Source organism: Littorina saxatilis, linkage group LG2, assembly GCF_037325665.1.
Source record: "Littorina saxatilis isolate snail1 linkage group LG2, US_GU_Lsax_2.0, whole genome shotgun sequence".
In the NCBI taxonomy this organism is placed as follows: domain Eukaryota; kingdom Metazoa; phylum Mollusca; class Gastropoda; order Littorinimorpha; family Littorinidae; genus Littorina; species Littorina saxatilis.
In genome coordinates this window covers 61,520,500-61,533,513 of record NC_090246.1, presented here as the reverse complement: position 1 = coordinate 61,533,513, position 13,014 = coordinate 61,520,500, and the positions used below count along the sequence as shown (strand labels likewise).

Here is a 13,014-nt window from a genome sequence, read left to right as displayed (position 1 = left end):
AGGAGGAGGTGGCGGTGAACAAATCTCAGTTTGTCCATCCTCCTTCTGCCTTAGGGGATTTCAGGAGTGCTAAGGAACCGAAAAGTTCGTTCCGATTCCGGGAGTCCCCCTCTGTGGCGGTCGAGATGTCGAAGGTTTTTGCGAAAGGTCGAGCTATGTCCGATGCCTTTCCGCTGTTGTCACAGCATGGGGAGGCGCCGGAGGTGGTGGGCCCCTGGTTGGCTAAAGCGGGTCAACACGTTCCTTGTTCTGCGCTCTCAAAGAGCTCTAAACTGTTGGTTCGTCCCGTCGCTCTACTTGACTCTTTTGCTTTGCCGAGATCAGTTCTACCGGTGACTCCGGAACTGCTTTCTCTGCGGGAGGACGGGTATGCCAGGGATAGAATAGTCCCTTACACGGAGTCTGCTCTTCAGGCTTTGGAGGAGACGGGTAGATCTCTGCTTGAGTTGGGTTCCGTCTCTAGTTCTCTCCAACGCTCTTTGTCTAGGTCTATCGCTTCATCGTTAGACCCGTTTGAGTTCCGTTACGACGCCTCCCAGGAGGATGTGACAACTCTGTTGGCGACGCTTGCCAGGGTCTCTCAGGAACAATTGAGCTTGTCAGCCAGGCTTTACGGGCATGCTGTGCATTCCCGCAGAACTGCCTTTTTAGCGGGTTCAAAAATCCGAGACAGGGGTACCATTGACAGACTTAAGGTATCTCCTTTTACGGAAGGGTCGCTGCTGGGTGCTTCCTCTTTGGACGCTTTGCAGAAGGAAACCCAGGACGCTAGGGATCTGGCTATTGCAAGGATTGCTCACCACGGCTTTCAGAAGGTTCAGAGCAAGCCTACCTCTCAGAATAAGGCTCAGCCTTCTTCGTCTGGGGGGGGGCAAGATGCAAAATCAGTCCACCTCTTTTCGGGGTAGGGGGCGAGGCGCGCCTTACCAGAAGAGAGGCTCCTTTGGGGGTTCTCGGGGGTCGGGGCACAAGCCTCACCCCCAATGAGGGTCTCCCGAGCCACTATTCCCAGTAACCCCCGCCTTGGTGGCGGCGGGTGGCCCCTCCAGGGCCTTGGCCGCCTGGACACGCCTGGTGTCCAGCCGGTGGATTTTGGGAATAGTGCGTTCGGGATTCCGTCTCCTCTGGGCAGAGGGGAAGGCACCTCTGTCCAGGATACCTCCGCCTTTCAGATATCCCGTGGACCCGGAAGCCAAGTCAGCCGTTCATGCGGAGGTGGCTTCCCTACTCCTGAAGGGTGCGATAGAGGAAGTTCGAGATCGAGAGTCCCTCGGCTTTTACGGCAGGCTGTTCGTGGTGCCCAAAGCCTCAGGGGCATGGAGGCCTGTTTTGGACCTGTCCACCCTGAACAAATACCTACGGGTAGTCAAGTTTGTCATGGAGACTCCTCTCTCTGTAAGGGAAGCTCTGCGTCCGGGAGATTGGGCCACGTCGGTGGATCTCACCGACGCATATTTCCATGTGCTCATGCATGTTCAAGACAGGAAATGGCTGCGCTTTCTGTGGGGCGAGAAAGTGTTTCAATTTCGGGCACTCCCCTTCGGGCTTTCCCTGGCCCCCTGGATCTTCACGCTGGTCGTTCGCCAGCTTTGCTCCCTTGTCAGACAAGAGGGGGTACGCCTACGGGCGTATTTAGACGATTGGTTGAATCTGCATCAGGACCAGTACATGTGCAGGACTCAGACTGCGAGGGTTCTCGACCTGGCGGCTCAGCTGGGCTTTACAGTCAATCTAGGGAAGTCAGAGTTAGAACCATCCCAGCGCTTCACTTACCTGGGCATGGATTTCGATACGGTGGAGTGGTTAGTCCGTCCCTCTCAAAAGAGGGTGGACAAGCTTCAGAACTTGGTTCGCTTGTTGAAAGGAAAGAGTGTGTCCACGGCCCGGGAGTTGTCCTCCCTACTGGGGCAGATGGAATCGATGGCTCCCCTTGTGCCTCTAGGCAGGGTCCACAAGAGGCCGTTTCAGGCGGCTTTGAGGAGGCAGTGGGACCAAGCCTCTCAGGGCTGGAATGTTCGCATAGGACTGGGGAGTTGGTTCAGCAACACTACAAGTGTTTGGCTGCTCCCCTGGGTCTCTCAGGGTGTTCCGATCGTTCCTCCGGCGCCGGAGAACATTCTTGTTACAGATGCATCCATGACAGGCTGGGGTGCTCATCTGGCCGATCAGACAGCCTCCGGTCTGTGGGATCTCTCCCTAGCTCCTCAGCACATAAACGTGCTGGAGCTGGAGGCTGTGTCTCTGGGTTTACAGGCTTTCCTGCCGCTTCTGGGGGGCAGTCATGTTCAAGTCCACACGGACAATACGACTGTGGCCGCTTACATAAATCGGCAGGGGGGCACACGCTCGCAGAAGCTGTCGGAGAGCGCTTGCCGTCTGTTGGTTTGGTGCAGCTCGCACAACATACTTCTCTCAGCGAAGTACCTGAAGGGCACGCTCAATGTTTTGGCGGATGCCCTCAGTCGGGGGGACAAGGTTCTGCATTCAGAATGGACCCTCTCCCACCAGGCGTTGGACCGTCTTTGGGTTCAAGTAGACAAGCCTTGCATAGATCTGTTTGCAACGAGATTCTCCACCAGGCTTCCCCTTTTCGTCTCACCGTTCCCGGACCCTCTGGCGTGGGCGGTGAACGCGTTGGATCTGGATTGGACAAATCTGCAGGCTTACGCTTTTCCTCCGTTTTGCCTGCTAGGGAAGGTGGTAAGGAAAGTGGATCTGGAAAAACCAGCGCTGGTGCTGGTTGCTCCTCTTTGGCCCAGCCAGCACTGGTATCCGGACCTTCTGCGGCTGGCAGTGCGCCCACCCATTCCTCTAGGCGTTCGAAGGGGCGACCTGTTACAGCCCAGGTCAGGGGTCCCGCACGAGAATCCGCAAGCGTTGCAGCTTCACGGCTGGATTCTGTCAGAATCGCTCTGCGTCGTGCCGGGGCCTCGGCCACAACTCTGAAACTGGTACAGAAAGCACACAGAGACTCAACTAGCTCCGTTTACTTTTCTCATTGGGCTGCATGGGCCAAGTGGTGCTCTGAGAATAAGGTTCAACATCTTTCCCCAAGGTCCATGGAGGTAGCCAACCACCTCTCTTGGTTGGCTAGTAGGGGGGTCTCTCCTTCTTCACTGCGAGTTAGAAGGTCTGCGATTTCTTCCACTCTTAGACAGCTCGGTCGCAAGATCAATCTTGACGGTGTCATTTCAAGCGTGCTTAAGGGAGCTGCCCTTGACGCAGCTCTCTCAAGATCACAGCTCCCTGCCTGGGATCTGTTTGTGGTTCTCCGTTTCCTTGCATCGGAGGACTTTGAGCCTCTCCGGTTGGCTAGTTTACCTAATTTGACGAGAAAAACTCTGTTTTTGGTCTTGCTTGCCACGGCTAGGAGGGGTAGCGAGGTGCACGCACTTTCTGGTCTCGCTAAAGATATTTCCCTGGAGAGGGATGGCTCCTACTCTTTGAGATTTACGTCTAATTTTCTCGCTAAAAATCAAAAGCCCGGTCAGGCTTCGCCTTGCATTCGTATTCCACCCTTGAGCGATATACTCGCTCCTGGAGACCCCGACCTGTCAAATTGTCCTGTCAGGGCGTTAAGCAGCTACCTGTCTAGGTCTTCGCCGATTCGCTCGGAAACTCAGAAATTATTGTTTATATCCCTCAACACTGTGCGGGCGAAGGATATCTCGAAGGTCACCTTGACTAAATGGGTTTCACTGACCATTAAGCAAGCGTATGGATGGTGGCAACGCCAGTCTGGCGAGGTTAGGGCGGTGCTTCCTCTTACGTCAGCCAGGACGCACGAAGCGAGGGCTTGGGCGTCTTCTGTGGCCGTGCTTCGCTCAGGGCGCCTATCAGAGGTCCTGGCGGCGGCTTATTGGAAATCTGAGGACGTGTTCATCAATTTTTATTTGAGAGACATTGCTGCAAGGCGGCAAGATGGCAGTGCGGCTTTGCCTGCTCTCGTGGCTGCAGGGCAGGTCCTGCGGTCTTAAGTTGGTAAGTACCCTCCTCCTATAGTAGCAATCTGCTATATGTGAGTTGGGTAAGATATGTAATTTAATTAAAAATTTTAGTAATAAATTTTCATTTGATTAAGGGCAGGTGGGCCAGTGCAAAATTGACCAAATCGTTCAAAACACTGTTTTGGGTATTTTAGCAGATTATGTTTCCATAACATACCTATCATCCATGTGTGTCGGTGTTTTTGTCAAAAGTGTCCTATTTATCTGTCAATAAAGACAAAATGTGAACATGTGTGGCATTGATTGTCTTCTGTAGTCGATATTCCCCCGCCAAAAAATGTCTCATTTCAAAGGCTAGTTACGGCTTTGTCCTCAGCAAAACAGTGCATTCACGACATACGAAACTGCGCAGCAGCTCTTGACCTATAACATGACATCAGTGTTTTGATGAATGTTCCATTCACTCAGCCACTTGTCCGTTGCAAAGGCAGCAATCGTAATCGAACGGAAATGTCCTTATTTGGAAGGTACTCGACATCCATTGGTTCGTTTCATAAACCGAAATCGGGAACCAGTTTACTTTGTGAGTGCGCATGCTCAGCTTACGAATTTTGCATACGGAAACTACCGAAGAGACTCTCGGCCATGACGGGAACACCCGAAGTTCACTCGGTTTCACAACATCCTGGTTACACATCAAACGATCGGTGACAACCGAAAGCGAATTTTTCCTTGAGAAACAACCTTTGATACGATAACAATGGCTCGAAATAAGAAAGAGGACAATGTCTTTATTAGTTCGGTTAGCAACAACAAGTAGTTCCGCTGGTACTAGGCCAAAGTTTGGATTCTGTCGGTGTTTCCGATACAGAGGAAAGCTTTGATCTCCACGCAGATCCACAGGTCGCCATTTCCGAACACGCCATGCAGCACACTTTTTACGTCTCGGCACTGGCTTGCTTTGCGCTGAATTTGAGTCAGTTTCTGTGCAGTATCTCCTCGACAAGCAAGTTGAGCATTTGCTACGCAAAAAAAACAAAAACAGGAGAAAGTATCCAACATCAGTCAGATTATCGGTAATGTTTCCTGGGCCTGCCATTTCCCGAACGAAACTGGATCAGCAACTGTTTGTATCAATCTGCACTTTCGTAAATTCCGTCACTGTCTTGACGAACTGTGTCATTTTCTTCACCGCGGTACACAGTTCATTGCGAAGAGCTTCCTCAGTAAATCGTTCAGATTCCACGTACGATTTGTTGTCAAAAAACAACTCAAACGAAAGTTTCAAACTCATCATCCTCCATCTTGCTTGTCGAAGCACCAAAGTACTGTATCGATGTAAAAACAAAAGCAGAAAACTTCGAGGAAACCAACAAATCGACGAGATAACGGAAGGAAATAAGTCTCGTTCTGGCTCAAGTAAGTTACCGTTAAAAATACCGTTATTCTCGCATGCAAATACAAACGAGAATCGGGTCATTGATACACGTTTAGCGCTGGGGCAGTATCCCCATGCTGGTTGACAGAGGGAAAGAAGGGATGGACGCATAAATTCTCTGCTGACGTGCTAAAGGCTAAGTAGTTTGCAATTCAAATAAACTAAGCTGTTCATTCATAACACAGTTTTGTCCTTGTGTGTCTGTTTCAATAGTGTTTCTGTGATGTTCAATCTTCAATGTCGTTTTTCTCAGTTCAGCCATTTTGCCTACGGTTACGTCTTGGGTTACGCGATTTCTCTGGCTGTAATTTAGCTAGAGCAATATTTTCTTTTGTAGTTTGTGCAGAATATAACATTCTGGGGGATTACGAAGGGATTTTGCTGAAATTTTATTATAGTCATATCCAGATTATTTCAAAAAATAATTTCGCAAGCGTTACCCTAAAGTTTGACAGTTGTAACAAAGAAGTGTTCCTAACTCCAAATATAAATATAATAAACAAAATCTGCTTCGTAATCCCCTAGAGCATACCCAGAAGGATAAAATAAAACAATAATTAGAAGTGTGACAATCACATCTGATGAAAATCCGTGTATCTCCTGTACTCCACTTTTGTCTGTATTTTGACTGTTTTTGTCGCGTAAAACAAAAACCAGCAACCGAAAATACAAAAAGTGACTATTCTTTGTCATCATTTGTTCATTTCTTTCATAAAATAACATTCAGACACAATAAAACATTCAAAATTGAAAAAAAGGTTGTGCACTGGCCCACCTCCCCTTAATATACTTACCCAACTCACATCGTTTATTCCCTCCCGCCTCCCCGCTGTGGGGGGTATGGGGGTCTAAAAAAGTAGTGAGTTGGGCTTCGTGTAGAATGACAAGATGGCGGCATATGCGCGCGCATATGGAAGGCAGCCTCCCTTACGGGCTGGCCTGGATACCCTTACGGGTCTCGGTCACTCTTTTTTAGAGGCGTCTTCCTTGTTGCTAAGGGGACGCGTACAGCGGTATCAGCACTGAACTATGGGTTAATTGCTATATGTGAGTTGGGTAAGTATATTAATCAAATGAAAATTTATTACTAAAATTTTTAATTTATTTCTCAAGAGATAGTGTAATAAAATTTTATTCAGGTAAAGTTATATCAGCATACAGTTTTACCTTGTTTTAAGGTATAATGTTAAACATTTATTGCACATTTTGACTCGCCACTTCTGTATGTTTTTCCAGGAACCTCCTTCAAAGAAAAAGAAGAGTGACGATTCGAAGAAGGTAGGTGATATCAACACAGATTTATCAAGTTTTGCAGTCTAATTATTCCTTTGGAATATAAGTGAAATACTGTACCATTACTGCTAAGTACACAGGTCCGACAGCAGAGTAAAAGGAACATCTGGGACTCTTTCAGAATGGAGCCGGGTCAATAAGTTGTAGTTACAGTGCATTCACAAAACTGCAGGCACATCACTTTAAGGGACTTGGTTTTTTTATACAGTGCTCTGTTATTGCTTTGCTTCAGGTAGGAATTGAATTCTGAATTTGACCACACTAAGGCCGTAATGGCGCAAACATTTTTGATAAAGCTCATAAAGAAAGAATTTACAGGTATGGCTGTGGAAGCAAGTAATGACTACTGATTGAAAATGCTGTTTCAGGATGAAGAGGATGTGGATGGAGACCATGAAATGGATGACGAGGAAGAGAAAGATGTGAGTTGAAAGCATTTCTCTTTGTCTTTGCCATAAAATACTGCTTGAATTTAACAAAAATAAGTTTTTAAACATTTTAGCAAGGGAGACAACAGCATATATGCCAGGCATGTAGTCTGAGCATTCAATATGTGTCTAGATGTTTCCAGTATTCATGTGCATGTTGGTTGTTCTCGGATTGTTCATTTGTACTCTTAATGAAACCTAAAGGTTGGTTCTTTGCACTGTAATAACAGTGCAGAGTATTCTGTGGGATCCCGATTTTACTGCTATTTTTCTGTTCATGACTTCATAGCAGAAAAAAAGGTTGATTCCATTTTTTTAGGTTCTTAACAACCAGTGAAACATTGATGTATGTTAGACTGTGGTCCGCTAGTTGTGTTATTTCTTTGATGAAGAAGAATGTTATTAATACTCTAGACATATTGATATTCAGAAACTGATTTTGATTGCAGGGACCCAGTGGAGCAGAAGATGATGATAAAGACAAAGGTAAGGAGATTGACGAGTAGGTTTGGTGGTGTCACTGTTATTTTCACCTCTGTGTCAATTGTATGCATAATTGTTTTGTTTTTTGAATAACACTTTAGAAATATTTGTTTGCATTCACACAAATTACAAGAAAGCACCTGTTACATAAGTGTTATGATTTAGATATATAGCTGAGAAGCATGATCTCAAGCCCAGATGGAAAAAAGCTTACTCTTACTTCTAAATTTAATTTAGGACAGAGCGGTACTGTGTGCTATGCAGGTAGACTGTCTAGTAACACGGATCTTAACTGACCTGTTGTGTATTTTTGCTGTGTGCGTGACAGACAAGAAGGACAGCAAGCGTGACAAGAAGAAGTTTGAAACGGTGGACCCAGCCCTTCTCCTGGCATGCGTGTACTTTGACCAGAACCACTGCGGCTACCTGCAAGACCGCGACTTGGAGGACATCGTCTTCAGTCTAGGCATGGATCTGTCTAGGGCTCAGGTGAAAGAGAGAGAGAGTGTGCATGTCTGTCTGTACGTATGTTTGTCTGTTTGCCTGCTCGTCTATCCGTCTGTCTATCCGTTCATCCATCCGCTTGTCTGTTGGTGTGTATGTCTGTGTCTATTGTATGTCTTTGTCAGCATGAATGTCTGCGTGTTTGTGTCCCAGTAAATATCTTGTCAGCTAGCCTTTCAGGGAAATTAAATTCTTAGTTTAGGTAAAAGGAAACACTTTCATCCACTTCTCTGATTTGAACTCTGGGGTATTTTACTCTTATTCATTATCATCGTTATCATAGAAAATGTGTGAACAAAATAATGATGTTAGTGGACATAAATACATGGGCAAGAAGTAAGAATGGAAGTTTTTGCAAGAAGGAAAAACTGCAGTTATAAAAGTAATCGACAGGTAAAGTAAATCTGTCCCGTGTTCACGAAGAACTAAGGTTTTCTTTAAAGTGTGAAAAAAATATTGTTTACATTGCAAAATTAAGGTCAAAATGTTTTACTAAGAGAACTAATTCAAATTAAAATTGTAATTGTTTCTTGTCATTTTGGAAAGTAGTTGTCAGATTTGACTGTCATTTTCCAGGTACGCAAGGTTGTACAGAAAGTTGTGACCCGAGAGAGTTTCCACTACCGCAAGATGTGTGATGTACCTGCAGTGAAGGAGGGGGAGACTGCGTCTGACCGCGGCTTGCTGGCTATTGATGTGGATATGCTCGCTAAAGGTATACATGCACATGCTTTTCTCTGCTTTTCTTTTTTTATTTCTTTACTTCTTTTTTTGTGTTGCTTTTCCATTTTCTTTCCCTTTCTCCTTGCTGTTGTCCTTTTATTTTATTTTTATTTTGTTTTCTCTTTTCCCTTTATTTGATGTTTTTTTTTGTCTCATAGCTTTCTTCTCTTTTGTCTGCTTTTCTCTTCATTTCCTTTCCTCTCCCTTTTTCTTCTTTTCTCTACCGCTTTTAATTTTTGGTCTTTTTTTTTTTTCAAATTATCTTAACAAAGCTTGACGTAGTCTTGTGCTTCCACTGAAGCAGTGATATGGGTAAGTGTGTGTATTCAAACAGTGAGATTGAGAAAAATAGCATTAGGGCATAGAGCATGGCCTGATAGGGCAGGCACTGATGCCACAGAACGATGACAGTTGTTCATTTACAGAGATGGCTTTCCATTTCTCCCCTCTTTTCCTTTCCTTATGAGTAATGAGTGAAACAAAAAGTGATGGTTGTTGTTTTGTGCATCGTCCTAAGGTTAAAAGTCACAACTAAGAAAATGAAGTGTCACTCCTCTGTTCACTCTAGATCATAATCAAGTAATGCAGAGCTCTAACGGTAAGAAAAAAGGGTCGTAAGTGCTCTAAACATAAATGACAACAAGAGTTGAATGTAATTTGGAACTAGTTTCATGGCACCAGAGAGAATAACCATTGAAATGATCAATAGACTTCCTAGAAAATAACCATTGAAAATGAAAGAACAATTGACTCATCTTTTTTTTTCACAGGCAACTCGGAATTCCTTGCCCCCTTCCGCCAAAGTGGAAAAGCAGCGTCCACAAAAGGTGGCAAGACGGCGGGGAAGGATACGGAGTTTGTCACGTTCCGTGGCTCTGTGGTGGACCTGGAGAGTTTGATGGAAAAGCTGGAAGGAAGCGACACCTCGCGCACACTGCTGGAAAACAAACTGGCCGACATGGCAACTCAGTTGGGTGAGTGTCTGGGTGGCATGGATTGTCATGGTATGAATGGATTGTCATTTCTGGAAGATGTGTGAAGCAATTTGGGGTTAGACCCTCATTTTAGAAAGAAAGGTTCACTGGAACAGTGGAAACCCGCTTTTCAGACTTAACAAATTCGACAAAAGCAGGTCCTAAAATGGCGGTAAATGTACAGAGGTTATGAACAGAACACCTGAGAAAGCAAGGTTTTAAAAGGGGAAGGGGGGAGGGGGGTCTTAAATTGGGGGGTCTTGAAAAGGTGTTGGTAGACATGGGTCTACATGGCATGGATTTTCATGTTAAGAAGAGGTGTGAAAGAATTTGATTTCTGTAGGAAATATTTACTTATTTGAAGGATGAATTTTGTATTACATTTTGGGCGTATTTAGTTCTGGCATCTTGGATGATTATGATGATTATCATGAGCTGTCAACCACGCAGTCCAAACTCTCCTCTTCCTTCTCTTCTATTTCCTGTCCACAGCTAACCTGTTACATTTGTGCATCATTTTTCCCTTACCCTTTTTTCTTCAGCAGACCTTCTCATACAAAACTGAATATGCACCCTAAAGCTGGTTTAAACTGGCTGCCAATTTTAAACACTTTACTTTAACCTCCGCTTGCCGTTTGTGCTGACAGAGGAGACAAAAGCCAACCTGAGTACTCAAGAAACAGCAGTGAAGAACGTGAAAGAGGAGCTGGCAACCACACAGGCCAAACTTCAAGCAGAGACCACAGAGCGTACCAACATGGAGGCCCAGCGCACCAAGTGGGAGGCTGCCGTCTCCGAAGCCAAAGGCGCCCTGACCCAAGCCGTCTCCGCCCTCTGTGTCATCAGCCCGGACAAGGTGAAGGAGGAGGAGAAAGAGAAGAGTCCCAAGGGGAAAGAAAAGGAGAACACTGCTGCTGTCAAGAAGGAGAAGGCGTGAGAGAGCATTTGAGGAAAGGTGTGCGAGAGATTTGTTGCGAGAGAAGGGTGTGAAAGAAGTTTTCCTGAAAACGCTTGAGAGGATTTTCAGATGGAAGGCAGGAGAAGAGTTTCTAGGTAGAGGCATGAGAAGCGTTTTTTTGGAAAGGCTGGAGAATTTTTATTTAGATTGATTGATTATTTTTTTTTTATGAGTCGGAAGAATTTTCAGGAAGAATGAATGGCCTGATGTGACTGACATGGAAAGAAAAATGACTAAGTCCCTTCAGTTTTGGAGTTATTGTTTTTTGTGTCTTTTTTGCTGCAAGGATTTTGTTGCATTTTTGTGCATGTCATTTCTAAAAACCTGCCTGTTAGAGTTATGACACATTGTTCATGCATCCTCATCTGGTGAGAGTTAGGAAAATGTACACGGCCCACTGCAAGTGTCAGATTCAGACAGTTGGGTAGAAGGATAGTTGATTTTTTTTAGCATAGGCATACTATTTTTGCAGTGAAGAATGAAGAGTGGAAGCAGAAATCTACCTTTACTGCAGAACTCATTGTTAGACCTTATTGATTTTTTCTGCTAGGTTGAGGCATTGTAGGAGGTGATTTGTACATTGAATTGCTTCTTTCCTTGAACATTTAACATTTCTACAAGGAACATTATGCATAGGGCAGTACTTTTGTTTTTGTCTCTTTTAAAGATATGTATTTACTTCTTTTGTTTTATCTCTCTCTAGATATTGACGTAGACAATAGACAGCCTAGTGAAAAGGAGTTACTTATATGTCACAGATGACGGATGAGTTTTAATCTGTTTTTGCAATGCTGTTTGTGTTAAATGTTATTGTCCCTCTTGTTCCAGTTACATGTGGAGTGATTCTTTCAGGTTTCATACATGCTGTACTTTTAAAAGTGATTGTATGTACTGTTGAATCAAAACACATTACATTGTTTTGATCAAAATGTTTCCAATCGCTGTCTGTTCAGAATGAGAGTGAAATGCCTTTTAGATGAAACAAGTGTGAGGTAAAATGTGAATGCATGTTAGACTTGTACATTTTGAAATTTCTCAAAAGCTGCTATTCAACACTACTGCTGTATTGTTCACTCACTCCTTTATGACCGCCCTGATATGGCCCTTAGTGGTCGGCTGGGCGTTAAGCAAACAAACAAACAAACAAACTCCTTTATGAAAACCACTTTATCGGAATCATAGTTCCGGTAAATTTTATCTGAAACATATTTTCTGTGAATTTTAGTCTGCAAAGTAAAGCTAGACAATTGACGTAAATCAGTCGCTTCTTATCACAAAAGACCTCCTGTATGCCGACAGGAAATATTAGTTTTGTCTGATTGCAAACTGTGAAAAGATGTTTTGTTGGTCTGATCAATACAGTGTGTGCAATGCCTTTTTTCTTTCTTTTTTTATCTTCTCTGTTTGTAAAGCCAGCTATTGTTTTGAGGCCAGTGCTCATTTCTTTGGAACATGGAGATGGTATTCAAAGGTTGAACATATGTAATGAGCTAAACAGATTTTAAAGAAACATGTAGTGTATACAATATTGTGTCATATCATGACATATGGTCTACTAAGGTTTCACAGAGACTCTTTTATTGTGCAATGAGTTTTGAGTTTGATTTGTGATTGTGGACTTATTGTGTCACATAAAACGGACATTCTGAAGAGAATTCGGTTTGTATGAATGACAACGCTTTTATTTCCCATCATGCATGTATGGATACATATTAACTCTTTGGTAAAAGGAAATTTAAGTTCGTGCATTTGTAATTATTCCAACACATACTCCATGTTCATCACAAGAATTGGATTGAAATTCTTTCATACTGCAAGCAAGGGGGATTGAGCAAGCACTCATTGGGGTTCAGTTGAACCCATTTTAAAGCATCGTACAAAAGTGTTGTCACATGAATTTTAAGTAAGATTGTTCAGTGCTGAATAATTGCAAAATTGAACGTGTTTCAAAGTTTTTTGGATGGCTGAGTGATGAATGTAAAGGAAATTACTTTGAAATGAATTTGGTTGTAAAACTAAAACTAATGGGTGTTTTTTTGTAATATCTTTTGTGTGTGCGTCAGAGAGAGAAATGTGTGCAGGTGGGTGGATGTGCACATTTGAGTGTAGATGTGCGTGTGCGTGATACTTGTTAAGCAAAAGCAAGTGAACAGCAGGTAATGATGACCAAAGCAAGTGAACAGCAGGTAATGATAACCAAAGCAAGTGAACAGCAGGTAATGATGACCAAAGCAAGTGAACAGCAGGTAATGATGACCAAAGCAAG

The 13,014-nt window shown here is 44.1% G+C and overlaps 1 protein-coding gene across 1 annotated transcript in view; it reads left to right on the top strand.

The window, feature by feature from the left end:
* LOC138959447 (cell division cycle and apoptosis regulator protein 1-like) overlaps positions 1-12,773 on the top strand; it is a 33,860-nt gene extending 21,087 nt beyond the window's left edge. The window contains exons 16-22 of the mRNA XM_070330947.1: positions 6,622-6,663; positions 7,047-7,100; positions 7,556-7,592; positions 7,918-8,078; positions 8,670-8,808; positions 9,587-9,790; positions 10,438-12,773. Coding sequence (XP_070187048.1) covers positions 6,622-6,663; positions 7,047-7,100; positions 7,556-7,592; positions 7,918-8,078; positions 8,670-8,808; positions 9,587-9,790; positions 10,438-10,727 — 927 coding nt within the window. The 3' untranslated portion in view covers positions 10,728-12,773. The remainder of the gene's footprint in view (positions 1-6,621; positions 6,664-7,046; positions 7,101-7,555; positions 7,593-7,917; positions 8,079-8,669; positions 8,809-9,586; positions 9,791-10,437) is intronic.
* The last annotated feature ends 241 nt before the right edge of the window (positions 12,774-13,014 follow it).